The sequence below is a fragment of the Dunckerocampus dactyliophorus genome, chromosome 4 (genome assembly GCF_027744805.1).
Source record: "Dunckerocampus dactyliophorus isolate RoL2022-P2 chromosome 4, RoL_Ddac_1.1, whole genome shotgun sequence".
Taxonomy (NCBI): Eukaryota; Metazoa; Chordata; class Actinopteri; order Syngnathiformes; family Syngnathidae; genus Dunckerocampus; species Dunckerocampus dactyliophorus.
In genome coordinates this window covers 4,493,401-4,514,928 of record NC_072822.1, presented here as the reverse complement: position 1 = coordinate 4,514,928, position 21,528 = coordinate 4,493,401, and the positions used below count along the sequence as shown (strand labels likewise).

At 40.9% G+C, this 21,528-nt stretch overlaps 3 protein-coding genes across 18 annotated transcripts in view; 2 read left to right on the top strand and 1 right to left on the bottom strand.

The window, feature by feature from the left end:
* Positions 1–21,528, bottom strand: part of LOC129180209 (kinesin-like protein KIF27) — a 33,249-nt gene that overhangs the window by 1,250 nt on the left and 10,471 nt on the right. For 2 of the 3 annotated variants that reach the window (XR_008570112.1, XR_008570113.1), the window contains 2 exons: positions 15,501–21,419; positions 15,379–15,429 (listed from right to left, as the gene is read on the bottom strand). Coding sequence is in view for 1 of the 3 variants with exons in the window: in XM_054774431.1 (XP_054630406.1) it covers positions 20,941–21,419 (479 nt within the window). In the remaining 2 variants the exon portion in view is untranslated. Of the gene's footprint in view, positions 1–15,260; positions 21,420–21,528 lie in introns of those variants that run through there. The other variant, XM_054774431.1, reaches the window with a different exon arrangement.
* Positions 545–7,979, top strand: LOC129180215 (probable gluconokinase). 2 transcript variants are annotated; one of them, XM_054774458.1, is made up of 6 exons: positions 545–683; positions 2,210–2,289; positions 3,480–3,510; positions 3,584–3,670; positions 5,818–5,861; positions 6,291–7,979. In XM_054774458.1, the coding sequence occupies exons 2-6, from the start codon at positions 2,252–2,254 to the stop codon at positions 6,676–6,678; spliced, it is 588 nt and encodes a 195-aa protein (XP_054630433.1). In that variant the 5' UTR covers positions 545–683; positions 2,210–2,251; the 3' UTR covers positions 6,679–7,979. The 2 variants fall into 2 exon arrangements, with proteins under 2 accessions (XP_054630433.1, XP_054630434.1); XM_054774459.1 differs by lacking the exon at positions 545–683 and adding an exon at positions 705–1,106.
* On the top strand, positions 9,838–17,619 carry gkap1 (G kinase anchoring protein 1). Of its 13 annotated transcripts, none has more exons than XM_054774437.1 (14): positions 9,838–9,947; positions 10,023–10,222; positions 10,323–10,407; positions 11,105–11,361; positions 11,434–11,595; positions 11,670–11,747; positions 12,595–12,733; positions 12,813–12,841; positions 12,947–13,108; positions 15,707–15,793; positions 16,834–16,897; positions 16,972–17,042; positions 17,121–17,198; positions 17,306–17,619. In XM_054774437.1, the coding sequence occupies exons 2-14, from the start codon at positions 10,169–10,171 to the stop codon at positions 17,345–17,347; spliced, it is 1,308 nt and encodes a 435-aa protein (XP_054630412.1). In that variant the 5' UTR covers positions 9,838–9,947; positions 10,023–10,168; the 3' UTR covers positions 17,348–17,619. The 13 variants fall into 13 exon arrangements, with proteins under 13 accessions (XP_054630412.1, XP_054630410.1, XP_054630417.1 ...); XM_054774435.1 differs by having other exon boundaries at positions 12,592–12,733; XM_054774442.1 differs by having other exon boundaries at positions 9,840–9,947; positions 10,023–10,407; positions 11,074–11,361; positions 12,592–12,733; positions 17,306–17,618.

Below are 21,528 nucleotides of genomic sequence, written 5' to 3'. Positions count from 1 at the left end.
AAATTTAGGTTGTCTTTTCCAATCCGAAAATAGAACTCAAATAGAATAGAATGGAAAGTAAAAGGAACGGGTACGCGGTCTCTTTGAGCAACGTAATGACGTATGTCGTGCATCACGACGTCTCAACAATACGCAATACGAATTAGAAAGCACATCCAATTGTTATTTGTTAATGCCCAAGTTGTGACGCTATGTTATTGAAAATTGTATGGCATTAATAAAGTTGAATGGGGAAAAAAACGAATTAGAAAGCACTTAAGCGTCTATTTCAGTAATACACCGTGGGCGAGCTTGGCCGCCATGTTAGGAGGCAAGATCCCAATACAGTGCACTTCCTCGATTCGTCCATATTCCAGTTTTGAGCTGCAAATAATTGCACTTTCATTTTTATATACCTTAATATTAATTTCCATCACTTCATGTACTTGTACTGATCAAGTTTATGCAGCAGTTTGCATGTACAAAAATTGTAATAACTTCATTTTAAACTCAGCTCAGAGCCAACAATTACATCGTACGCTTGTGCTTAGCCCCTCCCCTGCTTACCAACATGGCGGACTGCTCCGTTCCATTGTGTACTGCGCTCTATTTAAGATGCAGTTTCGGTGGCTGTGCAATCTTTTTCGACTTGCGCGCTAATGTCTTTACTGCTGTGTAGCAGTCGCCAAGGGTGCAAGTGCAAGGTGTGTACGAGCTTAATACCTATTTTACCTGTATTTTAAGGTGTATGAGCTTAATACCAATTTTATCTGTATGTTTACAGTAAAATATATTCATCTGAAATCGTTCTATAGGTCCATTTTGAGTAGTGAGGCGTTTAAAAGTGGTTATAAAGCATCTTTACATCGTGTGGCAGAAATGGCTGGTCTGGGCTGAGTGATTGACATTAGCTAAACTCGACCGTAGCTTTTACGACGGCAACGCGAAGTTGCGTAGGTTTTATGTTGAAATTAACAGCTTTTTTGCCTTTCTGTTGAAATTAACGGCTTTTATTTTTGCCACTTCCTGTTAGACAGAAACTAACATCCTGTATAGCAGCCATATATTGTGAACGTTCACATAGTTGGTCACCCTCTTTATTCGGCTCCATTCCTGTGGCATTGCCAGTAAGTGCAAAGTTTAGGAATACTTTTATATTGTTATTAATCGTAAATGTATTACATTTGCTGTATACTGTCAGTAACTTCCTGCCAGGCAGCCATACAGTATTGGTGTATGTGTTGACAGTTGCTCACATCTTCATTCAGCTTCCTGTGGCATTTGCCTCTAAGTGCATTTTATTTTAATAAGTCTCGGAAGAGTTTGTTGCTATTAATTGTAAATGTATTAGATATATTGTACATTTGTTCGTTAAGTACCAGTGTCTTTGTTTTATTGCACTTTTACCTTTTCTTCATTAAATATTTCTGCGAAGTACAACACGTCACCTGTTCATTGGAGGAAGCTGTTGCACGCGTGGGATACATGGGAACAGTATGTTAGCAAGGGAATATTTTCCACTCTGGTCTGGATGGGTACTGCAACATGTACAGCAGAGAGATCCAAAAATGATTTTAAAAAAGTGTCAGTGAAGCGGCTCACGTCATTGTCCTACCACTGCTGTCTCTGACATCCACCCACACGCTCCACGGAACAGACGTCGCAGCAAGTCCTCCACAAACTGCCATAGCCAAATGTCTTGCCCACTTTTTTTCTTAATCTTAATCATTTGGTTAAGAAGATGTTGACTCCAGTTGCGCAAAATTCTTGAAATTGCCTCAAATGTTCCAAGGAGAGCACAAAATGAGGTAATATTTACTTCTGTAAACACACAGCAGAATAGCGTGACGTCGCTTTTGCGATGCGAATGACCACACAAAAAATAGCATTTTCACAACAAATCTGAATTGGGCATCATACAGTGTGAACGCAGACTCAGTTTCACTTTCAAGACCACTTGGACCCTGGACCTTGGCTGGAGGGCTGACCGTTCTCTCCAGCGCTGGCATTGCAACTGATTGTATTCAATCCAAATTGGAGTCCACCAGGGTGGACTTCGCCCTGCTAATACGTCTGATCCGAACAAGTACCAACATCTATTCAAAGTATTCTTCAACTTAATTAGATTGTATTCTGTCAAATGAATCGCTCTGTGACAGTGACTTGTGTGCCTAATGATGTGTCCTATGAATGTATTTTGATTTAATAACAAGTAAACATTTATTTTCAGAGTTGAAAAGGCCCCTGCAGCAGTGTTCACATCCCCTGCAGGATGATCTACATCATCATGGGAGTGTCGGGCTGTGGGAAGTATGTGTTTTTTACTGGAAAGCATGCACAGCATGTGTTTATCTTACTGAATTCTACACTGACCTCAATCTTATGTACTTGCTAGTGTCCATTGTTGAAGTCATATGTACAGAAACATCTGTTAAAAAAAAACATCATCCTTTGACATTCAGCAACATGCAATACAAAGTAAAGCCTAGTTGCTGGAGCTAGAAAAGTTGCTCAATACATCACAGGTTGTTAAATTACAGTTCCTTTTGCAAAAAACATCATTCGTCCATCAAAACTGGAACTTTTAAGGTCATGACGTGACTTGTTTACACTTCATGGGAATCATGAATAATCATGGGAATAATCTGTTTCGGGGAGAAAACTGTCACGATCACAAAACCTTTATCAGCTGTACAGGCCATGTTTGAAGTCACATTCTACCATTCTTAATGATCATGCAAGTGTAAAAAGAAGATAACCACTGTTAATGTTCACTCAGTTTTAAACCTAACAACAAAGAAAACAATAAAACGGTGTCGTTTAACTTTAATAACAATTTATTGTTTGACATTTGGCCCACGGAGTGGGCCATAAGTTTCCATATATAGGAAAATGTGTCATGTATATTTTTTTATGTTTCAGATCAGATCCCCAGGTCTCTCCCCTCTTGATTTCTATCTTTGGGGGTACTTGAAGGCCAGTATGACACGTAATCATCTCAAGGAACGTGTCACTAAGCATAACTTGTACTGTGCTAATGCAAGTTCATCAACAGTGGAAAAAATAAAATGTGTTTTCAAAAGAAATGGTAATCATATAGAGCACATTATGTAACTAAAAAATGGTTGTTTATCCTGTGTATGGAAACCCATGGCCCACCCTGTAGAACTTCAGCCACTGTTTTTTTAACAGCCCCCCAACATGCTTAGCTGCTGTACAAGTGTAAAAAGAAGTGAACCACTATAAATCACCAAAACAGTCTCAACTTTAAGTGACGACACTGTCCCGTTTGTTGCCAAAAAAAAAAAAAAAAAAAAAAAGCGCAACAAAACACACTCAAAAGTCCATGCCACCTGAGCTGAAGTCTCATGTGATGTGATCTTCAAACTATAAAAGTTTTTGTTTCGGTATTTTTTCCTGACAACTGTCCTTAAATTGGGCTGACATCTTCATGGGATGCCATGATAACATCAACTATTGTCTTGTTTTCCCTCATACAGAAGCTCTTTTGGAGCCTTCCTATCAGAAAAGGTGACGCATCCCATGACTCTTCTCACTGTTTGACCACGTCGTCAACTGAACTTGTACTGTTTGTACCTATCAGCTGGGTTGGCCTCTACACGAAGGCGACAGCTTCCACCCAGAGGAAAACGTGGCCAAGATGTCTCGAGGAGAAGCCCTCACGGATCAGGTTGGTTCAGGTTCTCCCTCAGAAATTGGTCTGAGTTTGATGTTTTCAGAGACACATGTACCCGTGCTTTACTGTCAAAGCCCATGACAGCATTTGTCAGCTGTTAAGTGTTAGCGGAATGTCATGGCTGCCTCTTCTAAGCCCCCAGCAGACATACGGTAGTATGCTCCAAGTTAACCTTGGACCTGCGCTATGCAGCTCTGGCGTATTTTTCAAAGCGGCTCCAGTTGGCAGTCTGGGAAGTGAATGATCAGCCAAGTTAATGACTGTCAGGCTTTGGCCAAAAATGCATGCTTTCATGCAACAATCACACCTTGCTGGCTGGAAACAACACGGTGAGCCTGCTTTGAAGTCTTCATGCAAGGAAGAGTTCCCTCTTATCTTGTTTCTGTTGAGCAGGACAGCAGGACAGCCTATGTGCCCAATTCATGTATTGTAATATTACTGCTCCTGTATGATAACTGTACGGGAGCGCACAAAAGCCAGCAAGCATTTTATTACATCTTGTCAGGGGACAATACCATAGAAAGTCAACTTGAGAGTAGTCAGTGTACAGCTTGTATAGCAGTCTGGATTTACTATCAACATAAAATGGGTCGCAAGATAATCGTGTCTTGTCTACAGTCAAGCATATTGGTGGTCATGTCACGGTCTGGGGATGCACGAGTGCTGCCGGTGCCGGGGAACTGCGGTTCATTGAGGGGAAACGTGAATTCAAACATGTACACTGACATTGTGAAGCAGCGCGTGACCCCCCACAATCTTCATGGCAGTTGTGGAACATAAGAAGCCCAAACACACAAAGCTGAAGTGATGGAGTGACCAAGTGTGTCTCCTCCACACCCGAACCCAATTGAGCACTTGTGGGGCATCCTCAATGTGTGCAACATCCACCAGCTCTACCACTGATGTCGTCATGGAGGAGTACAAGCAGATTCCACAAGCAACCTGTACAGCTCTGGTCAATTCCATCCCCAAGAGGATTAAGGCAGTGCTAGGTAACAGTGGTGCTCACAATTGGACTTGCTTACTGAGGCGTGCCTGTCTGTTTAAACAACGAGAGCTGTGCGGGTAGTAGAACTACTGTATGCTGCCATACAAGCTGCACACTGACTACTTTAAAGTATTTCCAAGTTTATTTTCTACAGTACTGTCCCTTGAGATATGATGAAATGCTGAAGTGTGTGAGGGCTGTACTCGTCTGTGATTCTCTAAATCAGGGGTGTCCAAACTTTTTCCAGCAAGGGCCACATAGTGAAAAATGAAAGCAAGCGAGGGCCACTTTCATATTTTGTAAAGCAACACAAGTAGTTATGCTACCAGTTATATATATTTCAAGAAAAAAGTGCATCTCTGCTTTGTCATAGGTATTATAAGATTGTAGTATCAACTTTGCCCTTTTTCCCCCCATTTTTGCAGTTTTTTCCCTAATATTTCACCTTTTTTTTAAAATAATGTTTGTATAAAAAATGTTGGGAGTATCATGCATTTATCCCCATAATATTTGGACTTTTCCCCATCCGAATTTTCCAAAAATTAGGTTATTTTGTTTTGTTTGTATCTTGTAATATGACTTGTAAAACAATGTTTTTTTTCTTTAATATTTTGGCTCTTAGACTACAAAAATGATTATGTGTTCTGGTAAAAGTTAAGAATGCAACTTTTTTCTCTTAATATTTTGACTTTATTCTTGTAAAATTACAGCTGTTTTTTTTTTTTTTACATTTCTGCTGCTGTTTTTTTCAAATTTCCAGCGATTTCAACATTCTTCTTGTAAATTTTCTTTTTGGAATTATGACTTTATTGCCATAATATTTTTACTGTATTCTCGTCACGTTGTACATTTTCTCACAATCTTATTTTCCAGAAAATACAACTTTATTTGTTGTTTTGTTTGTTTCTCATATTGCTGCTTTTAAAAAAACCTTAGTATTTCAACTTTATGCTACTAAAATATTATTCTAATGTTACGATGCTATTCTCATAAAATTACAACTTTTTCCTCCTTAGATTACAACTTTTTCTCATTGTGTTGACTTTATTCTTGTAAATTGACTGCTGATTTTTCCATTTTTACTGCTGTTTTTGTTTTTGTTTGTTTTCTTGTTAAATTGTATTTTTAGAATGTGCCGTTTGTTTACTTTCAGGATAGATTTCCTTGGCTTCTCAGACTACATGATGTCATAGAAAGGTGTGAATCACTCTCTCACACACACACACACACACACGCACACACACACACACACACACACACACACGCACACACACACACATTGGTGGTGAAGATGGTGAGGATGGAAGAGCAGCAGTGTGATCAAAAAGCATGAAATTGTCAGTATGGGGGAAAGGAGCTAGCGAGACCGAGGGAGGCGAGGAAAATGAAAGTAGTGGAAAGTGTGCCGTGGAATCATGACATCAAAGACATCTTTATCCCAATCTGCTCATCCTTCTCCACCCCCCCCCCCCCCCACCCCACCCTCGTCACCCCTCCTCTCTCCATGGATGCTCGCAAGGATAAGGCACACCTCCTGTTTGCTTGAATTTCTTTCTGATGTTGATTTTCAAGTAAAAGTGGTTCTTGAAGGTGACCTTAAAGAAGGCGTGTGGTCTCCCAACACAGTGAAAGACGTTCAGACTCCAACGCATTGGTGGCGTGCTCCGCCTTGAAGCGCCTCTACAGACTCATCCTCCTCCACGGCTCCAAAGCCCTCCCCTCCTCTTCTTCTTCCTCATCTTCACCTCCAGGAGCAGGTCCTCCGCTTCCCTCCTCCCACCCAGATGTCTGCTTTCTCTTCCTGCATGGAGCCTATGATCTTATACACCAAAGGATGGTGGCCAGGATGGGACACTACATGAAGGCAGACCTGCTGGGTTCCCAGTTTGATGCTTTGGAGCCACCTCTGAAGGAGCAGGAGAACGTGGTGCTTCTGGACATCAGGAGGAGCGTACCTGACATGGCCATGGAGGTGGAAATGCACCTAAGCAACCTCAAGAATGCTCAGAACTAACACACAAAGGCGGAGAATATGAGAGGAAGTACAACTATAGGTTGGACGACAAAGAGAGAGAAACTTCATGAGGCATTAATTTTGGATTTTTTGACATGAAGTTGTATGACATCCCCATCATCAACAGTGATGGGACTATTTGGGCGGGGTAAGTTGCCGTTGATGTACTACACCGCTGATGGGGATGTCCTACAACTTCATGTCAAAAAATCTGAAGTATCCCTTTACAATTTTTTTATATTGAATGAATTTTGTACAGTTTGTTCTAATAAAGTTACCTGGTGTCATTAAATTTTCATCCACATTTTTAAAATCAACTATTTGTATTTTAGATACACTACCGGATCAAAATTTTAGAACACTCCAATTTCTCTGAAGGAAAAACCTCCATTTTTAAGTGATAAGATGGTCTGTCTCTCTTCCATTGTTAATTGCCTTTTTTCTTGCCATTTTTGTAGCAACAAATGACGTTCTCCAGTCCAATGCTGTTCAACTGATGTTCACGAGGGTATAGTACCACAGTGTGTTCCCAACACTGTTTCTATGCAGACAGAGGTGGTCGTAAGTGCTCCAGAAGTTGGAAACACCTGTAGGGATTAGTTGCACCAACTGCCAAGGCTTGATCAAACTCCAGTTCTGCAGAATAGCTTTAAATTGTTGACCTGTTTTGTGGTCCCTGAAACAGGTCTTTTTGTAGAATTGTGAAATACGCATTATTTTTCAGTTTTTAACCACTGACACTTCACCGCTTACGTTTGTACCATTTCAAGCTATTCATTGGACTTGAATGACTTCAATTTCAATAAATAACTGGAAAAATTGGCGTGTTCTAAAACTTTTGACTGGTAGTGTATAACTATAAAAAAAATAAATATAAATATGTACAGTGACAAAGCATAGGCTTTGAAATGGAATTAAAATGACAAAATGTTACTTGAGTTTCCAACAAAGCTGAAAAATATTTGTATTAGTTGTAGTATTGTGTACAGTGTTATATATTATAATTTTATTAAGAGGTTTAATAAAACTAGTTTACTATACATGGGGGGAAACATTTTAGGAGTTTGCATTTTTGCTCAAATTTATGATGCAATTAAGATATATTTATTTTTTATGTATTTATTCCAAATTGGTACTTGAAAGTGTAAAAATATTATAAATATAATGTACGTAGTTTTTATGTTAATTAAGAAATGTAATACAACTACTTGACTATTTTCAGGTGTTTGCATTTTTGCTGTAATGTATGGTGCAATTAAGATATATTTCTTTTTAAAATTGTTTTGATTTACATTGTTTTATTGTGATATATTTATTGATATTTTTATATGAAATATATATTGGATAAAATTGCAAGTTTTTTCACATTTTTGCTCATATTTACTTTTTTAGGTGGTGCAAAACAAAGGTTTTCTCGAGGCGTGAACATTGTGAACAGCTACACTCCTTCCACCACTTGTGTATCACAATGCTTGATAACAATGCGGAAGGTGCCTGGTGGGACGCATTGGGGTCAAGTGTGGTTATCTTTGTAAGAGCAGAATACTTTGTGTGGCATTGCACTGGATCTCATTGGTATTGTGTTTAGGGAGGTCACAAAGGCTCTAGAAGACACTCAGTTGGCTGGAACCATGACACACACACACACACACACACAAACACAAAACACGCATGACAAACCTCCACTCAGCACTCTTGGCATGTTTTTTGTGTGGGACTTATGTTCTGAAGCTTATTCTGAATATTTTAGGATCCTCTAAACCTAAAAGGTTACTCTCATATCTCACCACACACTCCCCCACCATACTGGAGATTAAACAGCCTTCAGTTTGACCACACACACACACACACACACAGCTTGTCAAGTGACGCACATGCACACATATGTGATGACGGGGAATGTGTCTCGTGTGTATCTGTTAATCCAGTAGGCCGCCGGCTGGGACACAAAAGCAGGAATCGAAAAACCTTCAATTTCCCTCTCGCTCACACACGCAGTAAATCCTAAAACGTATTAGGAAAAAAAATCATGTGACTATTCTAAATGGTTTGGCTTGAGATTCCAGTTACTGACCTCCATTAATGAATAACACACTTGATAAATCAGCTGAGATAAGCTCCAGCATACCCCCGCGACCCTAAACAGGAGAAGCGGCATAGAAAATGGATGGATGGATGGATGGATGGATGGATGGATGGAAGTTTGACTGTGTCTTCCCTCTAGTGTTTACTACGGAGCATTACAAGCTGGAAGATTGCTTTAAAGCATTTTGTCAAACGAAAAGATACAGCACTGTAATATCGGTAAGGAACGTACTGTTATATATTCCACTACTGATTTTCCGACATATATTACGGCTTTTAATTTGAATGTTCTACGAACGGATATGCTTTTATTGTGAAGACAGAAAAGGGACAACTTTTTATCTCGTCATTATGACTATCTTGTAATTTCGACCATTTATCTCAAAATTGTGACTTTTTCTATCCTAGTGTCAATTTTTATCTTACAATCATGACTTTATCTCATAAGTATGACTTTTTATCTCATAATTTTAACTTTGCATCTCAGTTGTTACTTTCTTATCTCAATTATGACTTTTCTTATAATTTTGACTTTTTATCTCACAATTAGGACTTTATCTCAATTTCGATTTTTAATATCATAATTATGACGTTCTTTTCTCATAATTGTGACTTTTGTCTCATAACTTTGACTTTTTAATCTCACAATTTCGACTTTGCATCTCATAATTATGACTTATCTGATAATTATGACTATCCTATCTCATAATTATGACTTTTTATCTCGTAAATTCGACTTTTTATTTCTTAAATTCGACCTTGTATCTCATAATCATGACTCTCATCTTATAATCATGACTCATGTCATAAATATGACTGTTTATCTCATAATTTGGACTTTGTATCTTATCACTTTCATATCTCATAATTCGGACTATTTATCTAATCATTTTCACTTTTTATCTCATATTTATGACTTTTTATCTCATAATGACGACTGACCATCAGTGGCGGAGCTACTGTGGCCGTGGCCACCCTTAGTCACTCACACCGGCCACAGCCGGGGGACAGCTGGGGGACAATTTTGATGAACTCGGTTCTGTGGCGCAGAACATTAGTTCAGCCTAACCGCCGTTTCCGTTTGGACGCATTTCACTGCAGCACACAACTTTCCGAGGGAGAGCTACCTATTTTGTGGAGGAGCTGTCAATAAAACCGCCTCTTGCATAAACTGCAAGCGGCAGGTAAGTGTTCCATGATTACTTAGGTCTGTTCTGGTCAAGTTTTCTCACTATGCTGACTTCTTTTCAATTCTAAAGCGTTATATTGGAAGCTCTGTGTAGCAGCACGAGTGGACATGTAAACCAAGGAGTCTAGAGTTACAACAGGACTGCTGATCGACATCCACTTCCGTATTATCCCCTGCGTGGGTTTGATCAGATTCCAGAAACTATGCATTGAAGAAATGTACTCGGGACACAAGATTTTACCTAAAACTGAAATGGTATCCTATGATCTGGTAATAATTTCCTCCTCCATGGTTGCCGTCCTATTTTTCCTAACCCAAGGGTACCGGTCTTCGTTGTTGTTTTCAATTATTGTTGTTCTATCTATATTAGACTAAGAAGTCTTCCATCGTTACTCTGCTACTATGCTGTGGAACTTCGGGATCTACGATCATCATCATCGTTTTCCTTGCTGAAGGTAACTCTCTTCGTTGTCACTAGTTTGTACTAAGCAGCCAGGACAGCGACTTCCGCCACTATTGCAATTTCTAAAAAGTAAATACAAGGTACAAAAGGTATCTTATGATGCTTACGCACACAAACTGCTGCTGCTGTGGCACCATGACGGAAGTACCTCTGGACGGAATTACATCTACAGAGGAGAAAAATGTGAATTTTGTACTCACTTTTTACTCATTTGTATGTATAATTAAAGATTAGTTGTATTTGTCGTTGTTTTAGAAGTGGTCGAAAGTCCAACCAAAAAGCGAAAGTACCATTTTTGTCCCTATCGCATTTCCGTCGTGCTGAAGACCAGCTGCCTCCTAGCAAGCAGACGCTAACATTTTCAGGTGAAAGTAGACTTGGATAACTTTTATAAACATCGCTGCTCTTCTACACAAGTGTCCCAGCTTGTTAATAAACAACGTGAGTCAATTTATATATTTTAGACTGTCGTGTGACTCTATATGAGCACTTGTTAGAGTGCTAAAAGAAGCCGGCTTAGCCTCGTTTGTTAGCAAAGACGCTAAGCTAGCCAGCAATCTGTTGTCACTGTCATACTTAGCATGTCATCGTTTAAGTTTTACTTTCATTTGTCTTTGTCGTTGTCAGATAAGCAACAATTCCACTCCAATCGTTTCAGCTCATCCTCGTCTAGCTGTTCCTCTCATCAGATTTGGGTTCCTCAATGGCATCGCCAGCAACCATCATGGTCCCCACCACCGCATCACGCTTCGCCCTGCTTCAGATCGACTCCGACTCCGACTCGGACGTCTCTGAACCCGGCAAGACCGCAAACAAACCCGGGCGGAGCTCCTCCGGGAAGCAGCGTTCGGACAAGACGGGGGGAGGCAAAGCGTCTCAGGGCAACGATAAAAAGAAGGACAAGAGGAAGAGGAGGAAGGAACAGCAGCAAAGTGAGGCTAATGAGGTGAGGAGGAAGGCATATTGGCGATTAAAACTAACCCCTGTAACGACTGAGAGTAAACATTCTCAATTTCAGCTACGCAATTTGGCCTTCAAGAAGATTCCACAGAAGTCCCAAGTCCCACCCCCCTCAGTGACCCTGTCAGGAATTGCCAGCGAGCTCCTCAGTCCATCACCAGTGGACCACAATAATGCTCCATCGCAGGGATGGCACCAGTGGAAGCAAAGGGACGAGCAGGTAAGCGCTGCACCCAGCCTTAGTACATGTGATCATGCATCTTCTAGAACATGTTCTCCTCACCCACACCACAGATCACCACTGAGCTCTACGAGGCCGACTTAGAGAAGGCCTTGATTCTAAGCAAACTGGAGTACGAGCAACAGAAACAGGTATGATTAATAACTAGCACATGTGTTAACATGCCGCAACAGTGGAATCTCCATTTTCCTTTAGGAAATAATAACATTGCACAAAGCTATACTGTACTTCCTGTTTATATTTAGCTTCATCATAGTGTACCTTCTGAGGTAGTGTAACAAAATACTTTATAGGTTCCACTGTACTTGTGATTGAGTATTTTTTTTTAATTACGGATGTCCCGATCTGATATTGGATATCGTGCCAATATCAGCCAAAAATAAACTTAATATCAGATTACATCAGCCTGCATGTCAAATCTCCGATACAAGCAGTCTATTCCAGACTCCACCCTGGCACGTCTATCCAGCAGGCACCGGCTCAGAACTGCGGAAGTTTAATGCAACCGAGTCCATCGCACATGTGAAGCGGCATCACATGGGAAAGTCCGATGGGATGGTACAAAGTCATTAGCTAGAACAGAAAAGAGCGAGCCCCCGTCTGTGGTGAGTAATGTCGGGTTTAAATGCTTCATTGAGCACCTCCAACCTCGCTATATCATGCCTAACTGCCACTACATAGTGGATAAAACGATACCCCACATGCATAAAGAAGTAAATGGGTGAGTTTTCTCATACCTACTGCTGCAGACTATTGTATTATCACTTGATCAAGCCTTCTAACATTCCACACTACTAAATAAAAGTATGTATGATTTGTGTTGATATCCGATCAATATCAATATCGGCCGGTTTTCAAGGCTTCAATATCAGCATCATATCAGAAGGACAACCCTAGCTAAAATGGACTTCGTAAAGACACTTAGGGTGCATTCATGTCTTATTTATCATTAAAAATGCTCCAAATCGGTTGCAGCAGAGCAGCACCAACAACACGGCGTCGCCAAAGTCTCGAGGCGGCAAAGAGGGCGGAGGCAAGAAGGACAAAAAGAAGAACCCGCAGACCAAGGACAAAAAGACGGTCTCTCTGCAGGACTTCCAGGCTGAAGGCAGCGGAGGTAAGATGGTTTCAGAAGCAGGCCAGCTAGAATCCACCGACACAATCACTCTAAAGATATACATTCATGTGCTTTGCAGAACCTTTGAGTCGAAGACAAGAGAAAGAGGTGAGTAGCTGCGCGCATATTTTATCAGGGCTGAAAGGTTGGCCATAGTGTGACACATAACACCCCCCACCACCACCACCACAATTGACTCTCCACCCCTCCCAGGAAGCCGGAGCGGCTACCTCAGCTCTGGGACTGGGCCAGGAGGAGCGTTTCTTCAACAAACTGACAGACGATGTAAGTCGAATAATCCAGCGGGAAAAGAGGCGTGAGCAGTACAGCAGCGGACACGGACAAGAGGGCGATGCCTCAGCGGAACACGAGCCGGTGAATTTTACTTCTGTTATACAGCGTGACTTCTTCTAGGACCGTCACTTTGTTTGGTAAAAATTAATTAATAAATATTCTCTTAAAGAGCAATGTAAAGGGAATTAGTCTGTTCTAGGGTCAAACTATGGTCAGCAGGAAATCCTTATTAACTGTATACAGTAATCCCTCGTTTATGGCGGTTAATTGGGTCCAGACTCGGCCGTGATAAGTGAATTTCCCTGTAAGTAAGATTCAATATTAATAAACTGAATATTTTCGTAGTTGGAGCATAGAAAACTCCTTAGATTTTTTAAGTACAATTTTTATCATTCTAAGAGCCCTCTAGACATGAAATAGTCACCTTTACACTCATATTACCCAATATAGTGGGTATAATCATCGAAAATAAACCAATTAAGACATAAATAAAACTCATGCTCGTGTGTGTTTGAGTAACTGTCTTCCGGATGTGTGGACAGGAAGTGACATAGGGGATTCAGTTTTAGCTGGAGTATGGCCACAACAGTAGCCGGTGTTATTATTATGATGATGACTATTATTATTATTGTGTTATTATTGTGCCTGTTGTGAGATGAATAATTATGAAATAATAGGGGTGAGCGAGTACACCACTATCTGTATCTGTTCACCCATCTAAATTATCCTTATCTGTACTCGGACTGGGCGTGGTTTAACCGGGAATGGGCGGGGCTTAAATTGGTACATTACTTTTGTAAGTCTGAAATTGACATGGATTGATCAGAAGTTGCTATATTGTCTATTATTCAGCTATATATGTGTACTGTGTGTGTGCAAGTCATATGTGACACTTTATTATTTCATTATTGTTTAATGATCTGTGTGAAGTTGGTGATTCATGCACACATCCATCGATGGCAAAGAGGAAATAATCAGTCGGCCTCAAAAGCAGTGTGTTCAGTACAACAAGCAACATTTGTCAACTTTATATCACCAGAGACATTTATAAGCAAGCAGACCAAAAAAAAAACAAAAACGGCAGTGACTGACGCACAAGCTGTCTTATGAAATGCACCGCATACATTACGCAACAAGTTTAAGATTGCACCGTGCATACTGCAGCGTATTGAGAGGGGTGTAATATGTATAAAATGTAGTATACAGGCAGAATGTTTGATGCAGGTGTACCTAATGTTGTGGCCAGTCAATGCACGTTACTGTTACCACTGTCTGTGTACTGCCAAAGGAAAATGAACAAAATTCTCATATTGTAGGTAGCGCGCCTGTTTTATGATGACTTCATGGAATAAGCTAAAAATACATTTCATGGGAAAAGCGGTCATGCTACCCCAGTTGAGTTGGATAAGTGACTGACGCTACACAAGCCTGCACAGTGCTGTCTTGTCAAATGCACCGCGTACTTCACGAAACAAGTTTACCAAGTAATTTTAGATACAAACCGAAATAGAGGCACACTGAGGACAACATAATAAAGTGGAGGCAACGCCATACGAGATGTTTTCAGCTTGCCAATTGCACCGTGTACGTGAACGAGGCACTGCTCAGCTCCTATGTGGCTCCAGCCTGCACAGTGTGTCTCGGAAGGGGCGGTCGCTGTGTGTGACTGGCCAATCACAGAGCGTGAAGAGTCAATACGTAATGAGGATATTCTTTCATCATGATTACGGATAATGACAAGATGTACTCGTTGCATGCTCGTATTCAGTAAAAAGTGCATCTGTAATGATCCGTAACGTCATTCCTATAAAATAATAAAAGCCTGTCGTTGGTGATCAAGTCTGATGCGTGTTACTAGTGACACCTAGTGGCCAGTGTAGACCACAGTTCATCACCGTCTTGTATTGCCTTAAATTGTATTTGTATTTTAGTTCATTTAGAACATTTTTGTGCTAAAAGGGATATTTCAGATACTCTTTTGAATGCATATTGTTTTGAGAAGCCAAACTCTTTACTTCAATGGCCCCAGCAGCTAAGCGGAACTACGTTCTTCATCGCCAAAATCTGAGCAGAAGTGGACTTAGCTGTTGCTGGACTGCACTGCTGATGGGGATGTTACACAACTTAAATGCTTTGCTTAAATGTGCATTGTTTTGATGAATAATAGGCCGTAGTCAACCACAAAACGGCGATCATTTATTAATACAGTTTGAAAAACATTGATAAAAGTGAGGGAGCATTGTTTGAACCGTGATTGAATGACGGACGACTGTAGAGGCAACGTTTTGAGTTGCATTTTAACATTTTCGTATGGAGGTAAAACTTTTGTGTAATACAAGAAAGATACTCACTTTTTGATGATGTGAGACATGTAGCATTTCAGGAAGTGGAGGGAGGCGTTCCTGTCAAGTGTAAGAAGACGTTAACCACTGTCTAGTAAAACATTAAAAGTATGTAGAAATTGTGTACTCACCTAAGGGAGTCGTCCACAGAAGCCGAGTCTTGTCCATTTGTTACTGAGGAGTCAGTCCTGTTTTCTGTTCCATGGTTAGTGGTTTACCTTTATGTTATGGCATTACAAAATAAAATCCAAATAAAAAGCATGACGGCAGCTGATACCATTTTAAGCTTGGGTCATATTCCCACTTGACTTCTAACTCCCGTCCTGTGCGCTAATAGGACCCGCGAGCAGAACAGCTGAAGTACGAGCTGGAGAAGAAGGACCAGGAGATCCAGGAGCTGAAGAAGACCATCACACAATGGGAGGTCAGACCTTCAGCGTTTGTTGAACTTTATCGTGTGGCGATAATGAATGCTCCAATTAACACCTCCATTCAATTAACCGCAGTCTAAAGTAGCCTCGTGAGAAAGCATATGCTCACATGAACGAAGGCACAGAAGCGATGGTTTCTAAGGCAAACGCAACAGCCACAGAGTGGGAATATTTTGGTTTTAAACAGAATGAACAAGGTGAGCGTCATTTGTTCGAAAGTAGTGACAAGGAAGCCCACCTGAAAAACAACCATCCTTTTCAGCTTTACCAACTGGGGGAAAAAAAACTACTGCTGGAGCTGCAGCAGCACCTTCGTCCCGACAGCCAACGCTTACTGAGGCGTTTAGTCAGCAAAGCAAATACAAACCAAACCGCACAAAATGGTGCGCACTTGCAACGAAATGCACCCATTCAATACGGTTGAAAAGCCAATGTCACAAGCATGTTGTTTATTTGTTTAATGTATTGTATTTAAAAACTGTTGACATTCCGATTATAATGTTAAATACTTTCTAGAAATTAAAAGTTTATTGCATTTGATACAATGTAATGGCATCATGCCATACAAGCAATGAAAAATGGTTAAAAAAAAATGCCACAACCATCGATTATCGAAAATAATTTGTAGCACAATGATCTACCAGTAAAATTTGTTAGCGTGACAGGCATTTTATGCCACATAATTAATGACAAAGTGAGCTCAGAAGTTGTCTGTATGATACAGGCAACTTTTGTGTCAAGCTAATGTGGCTCACACAAGGTACGCTATACTCGAATACCATCTAGTAGTTCAAATGTTAATTACACGTCCCATGACAATTATTAATGAAAAAAATTGTCTCAAAAAATGTTGCCGATAATACCGATTATCGCCGATAATTTGTAGCACAAGTATTGACCAGCAGAGTGGTCAACATTATCAAAATGACAAACTACTCAGCTGTTGGTGTGAAACTCATGTTACACTGTCTCATGCACTCTAAATCATTATTAAAGTCTTACCAGACCTTCACTAATGTATGTGTTGTTTTAGGTGAAATACAAAGAGGTGAAAGCAAGAAACTGGCAGCTTCTTAAGATGCTCCAACAAGGAGAGAGTGAGTGAAAAAAGATGCCAAGGTGTAAAGGTTAAAAAAAAAATGCATTTGTTACGATCCTTGTGTGTTTGTAGTGAAAGACAAAGCAGAGATCCTGCTGCAGGTGGAGGAGCTGCTTCATATCAAAGAGGAGCTCTCGTCACAGGTTGTGTTGTACTTCTGTGCATGCGTGCGACCGGTGCATCCCGTGAAGGACTTATGGTGGGGGCGTTTGTATTTGTAGGTGACTTTACTACACGTGGCTCTGGAACAAGAGCGATCTAAGCTCAAAGGTTTGCAGTCAGAGCAACCAAAACATCAGGTAAGACAGGCACACTATTTTCTCTCACATGTCTCGTCATGTAAAAAGGTTGATCTGGTGTTCAAATATGATTTGATGTTCAACTGATTGTGTGATGTGGTTGACAGGGAAACAAAAGGGGGAAGAAAGGTTCCGAAGCTGATCTCTGATAGCAGCGCATTAGCAAATGAAGATGTTCTTTTTTTTTTTTGTTATATTGGACTGCGTGCATGCCCCGAACACACACACACACACACACTCACACACAGTATACATTGTGCTTCAATGGTAAATGGTTCAATGCTGCCCTCTACAGGCACAAAAAGGTTACGTAGCGACAGGAGTGCCTGATGTCATTCTGTGGGTTCCAAAAATGCCAAAATTGTTGCGAAAAAATCATGGAATGTTTCTAGTTTGTCCACTGTTAAGTAATTAAAATACTTTTTCAGTGATTTTTTTTTGAGTGTGGTTTTGTTTGCTTGATAGTTGATTTAGTTAATTATAGTTAATTATTTGCTCAACTGCAGAGCATACTGGGCATCTATTAGAGAGGGTAAGGGTTTTATCAGAGCAGGCATGGGCAAACGGCGGCCCATGGGCTACATCCAGCCCAAATGACTTGTTTTTAAACCTTTAACATAGAGGCTGTAGCCGGCTATTGTGGTACGCTTGAGTTGTACATGAAATCCTCAGATGCAGTGCAGATGCTGTGTAGCTTGTACAAAAAAGCGAGCCACACAAGTCAACACACGTGACGCACAGCGTACCCTATTGACTGTACCATGTGAGCATACAAATAACCGTGTACACCAAAATTACACCCATGTATTCCCGCCGCAAGACATGCTGGGTAGCTTGTGGTACACTCTCGCAACATGTTGGAGTGTTTGTCACATTCTGCTTGATTGCAAAATATGTTGAAGTTGTCCAACAAGTGAACAAGGAGGGGCGTTAATGAAATGCTTTATCGTTCATATTGTTGTTGCCACTGGACTACCCAGCATGCCTTGTGGGCACTTGTACAGTCTGTTACATGTTATGTTTAGGACTTGCTTGTTGTTCGTCACTCACGTAGTAGTAGTAGATTTATGTGATGCGCTACCTTGCTATGGATGTGTTGTATTATTTCGTTGCACCGTGAGTAAGTATGTCATTGTTTGATAACCACCTAAGACGGCCCCTCAGTTTGTCCACCCCTGTATTAGAAGGTAGGACTGTATTTGTTCAAATGCGTTTACGATCACAATTGATGAGGGAGGCTTTTATTTGATCAAGTGTACTTCTAGTTTTAAAAAGCTGTTCATTTTGTCTTATTGAATACGTTTTTGGTTTAGCGCCGGTTTATGAGATTGTATTTTTGTTTCCACCGTCACCTGTGGTCTTCCTCAGAAGAAAAACACCATCTAGTATACCTACGTACATTTGTCTGAAACTTTATAATAACTAACAATAAGTTAAGGGGGAAGGCCTTTATTTGACTGAAAGCGTTGTTACAATGGTATTAAATTGATTTTTACAACCTTTTTTTCCCCACAAACATTTTATACTCTGTGCTCAGGCCCTAATATTCTAAAAAGGATCATATATATAATCAGTCAAGAGTGAACAGGTTCTTCTTGAGGCGAAGAAGAAAGCTTCTTTTGGAGGTGCCGTGTTTATTTGAAGTGGGTGGGTATTCAAAAATTGTTTAATCTTGGGACAATCTCTGATATATATTTGATATATTCATTAATAAAATGAATCAAAGTTGTCAAGTATTTAACAAGTAATTTTTGTAGTACTGCAAGTGTCGCGTATCCACTGGACTAAACAACAAATACACAAGAGCTAAGCAATCAGTAGATGTAATAATGTTGTGACACGACATAATTAGACAGCAGTCAGTGTAGTTTTCAAGCAATAAAAGCGTAGCTTGCTGTGATCTGATTGTTGGATCTGTGGTTGTCTGTGACAAAAAAAGTCCTAACTTTATTCTAACCTGAACTGTCTAGATTGTGTTGTTAGAAGTGTGCTATTGGGGGATGACAAAACATAATACAAAAAAAGTGCTCCGCTAAGACTAAGGATGTCCGATATTGGCTTTCTTGACGATAACCGATATTGTCCAACTCTCAATTTCCGATACCGATATCTGCCGATACCGATATGTGTAACATCATATATCTCCCGTCGTGAAATGAACACACATCTGTTGTGAAGCATCAGCAATTAGCTTGTCAACGTGGCTGTAAACAACATTGTACAACATCTGACAAATACTTGCCATTAGGCTTAGGCTGTGACATTTGTTTTAAAAGTCAACAGAGCAGCCATTTACATTTTTTTGATGGCCAAAAACTCCAGGGAAGAATATCAAGTGCCAGAATTTTCATGTCGGCCTAGCACTCTTAGTGCAGCGGCAGTGGCGGAGCCAGAAATGTTTCAATGGAGTGGCCAAGGTGAGCTCCTTGCTCACATAGGGCTGGCAATAAGTTCATACCTGAAATGTCTAGATGGCCAGTGAGGTGGCTGGGGTGGACCACATACTGTAGCTCCAACACTGTGCAGCAGCACGCAGTATTTGTTTCCACGCCACACTACAAATTGCATGTCCACTAATTCCGGGGCAAAATTAACATATTTGGCACCATCTAATTTGAATGTAATTTCATCTGCAGATAAATGTTAAAGGGGACCTATTATGCTTTTCCTCTTTTCTGACCTGTAAATGTTACAATGTTGTATTCTCGTGTTAAGCGTTGCCGACACGTCAGATAATGAGGTTTGCACTTCGGAAGTGAGACCTGAAAGCAGTTTGGGACGGCTATGCACGCTGTGTTTTACAGAGGGTTTTTTTTACATCAAGTTCCACTGACATCAACGCAACCCGGACTTCCTTAAATGGGCATGGCCAGCACCCCCGCTGGTGTTAGCACGTCGAGCAATGGCTCCCAGGAAATGTTTGTTGGGGTGTACCTAAAGAGGCAAGCGTCAGGCACAAGTGGTTGGAGCTGCTGATTCCCGGCCAGCAAGAGAAAAATATGCTCATCTGTCAACGACATGTCACATGGGACTGTTTTGTGAACATGGGCCAATACCAAGCTGGACTATCCGCCAAAATATTGGCGGATAGTCAACAAATGCCCGAAAATTTGTAGAATAGTGAATTTGTATCCTACATACCTTTTTTATCTTGTCCTGAAGCTCCGATCCATGAGTTTGAAAGGTTCAAAGTTGGACTTAACTTTCAAGGCACTCGTATGACTACAGGTGTTCGTCCAACACTCGGTATAAATCTGATGTGAAATTGAAGAGGAAAAGTAATCTACCTAACAAACATGTATAGGAATGAAAATACACGCGATATATCAAAAAGCATTTTCACTTATCAAGCGCTCACACAGTCTCAGATTTTACTATCGCTTACTTCCAGGAATTGTTACATTCCTTCTAGTAAGGATAGGCGGCATATTTAGAATATGGATGGATTGGAAGGCGCAAGCTACCTTGTTTTTAGCCACCCACGTTTGTTTACAGGCTTGAGAGGCAGTTTGCCGAGGTCATCATTCGTGCGCCAGAAAATACGGGAGCCCATAGGCCTATACTGTATACAGCATTATGTTTATTATCGGCTTCATTATAGGGAAAAATCCTGATACTGATATTGACCGATATTACATTTTTATGCAAATATTGGGCCGCCGATATTATTGGTTATCCCTAAGTAAGAGTCTTTGTGGTAGAAAACAGTTGGACCATCCACTCACTGGCCACAACATTAACATTAACTGCTGGTGGACACGTCCAGCGAGTCGTCAGACAGCATCTCGATGCCAGTGTCCACCACAGAATCCCGAGCTTGCACGTCAGCGGGAGATAGCTCTCTGAGCTTCTTACGACGGAGGCCAAACGCCGTTTGCGACCCGAGGTGGTGGTGAGGCGGCCATCTTTCGCTGTAACCATGGAAACGCGCCAGCGAGCTTATCTGATGACACTCGGCAGGCGCCTTGGTGCCCCCGTGCAGCTCGGTGGACGACGACGACGAAGAAGAGGACGGGCTTTGTTGTTGCCCAGCGTGCGTCTTCGCATCTTTGGATTCCGCATGTGCTTGAGCGGTGTCATTTGTGACAGGTTGGGCGTCGTTCTGCGACTCTTTGAGCTGCTTCCTCAGCTTGCGGCTGCAGTGCTTGTAGAAGAACAGTTCTTTCTCTAGGTTCTGGAGACGGTCTTGGAGTACCAGCTGTGCTTCTCCGGAGATGCCCTCTGCAAGTCATTAAACTCACAAACTTAACGGCCGATAAAGGACAATAAATCCGGGTTAATACATCACAGCATATCATAGCAAACTCCAACACCAAAAAACGGTTCCCTT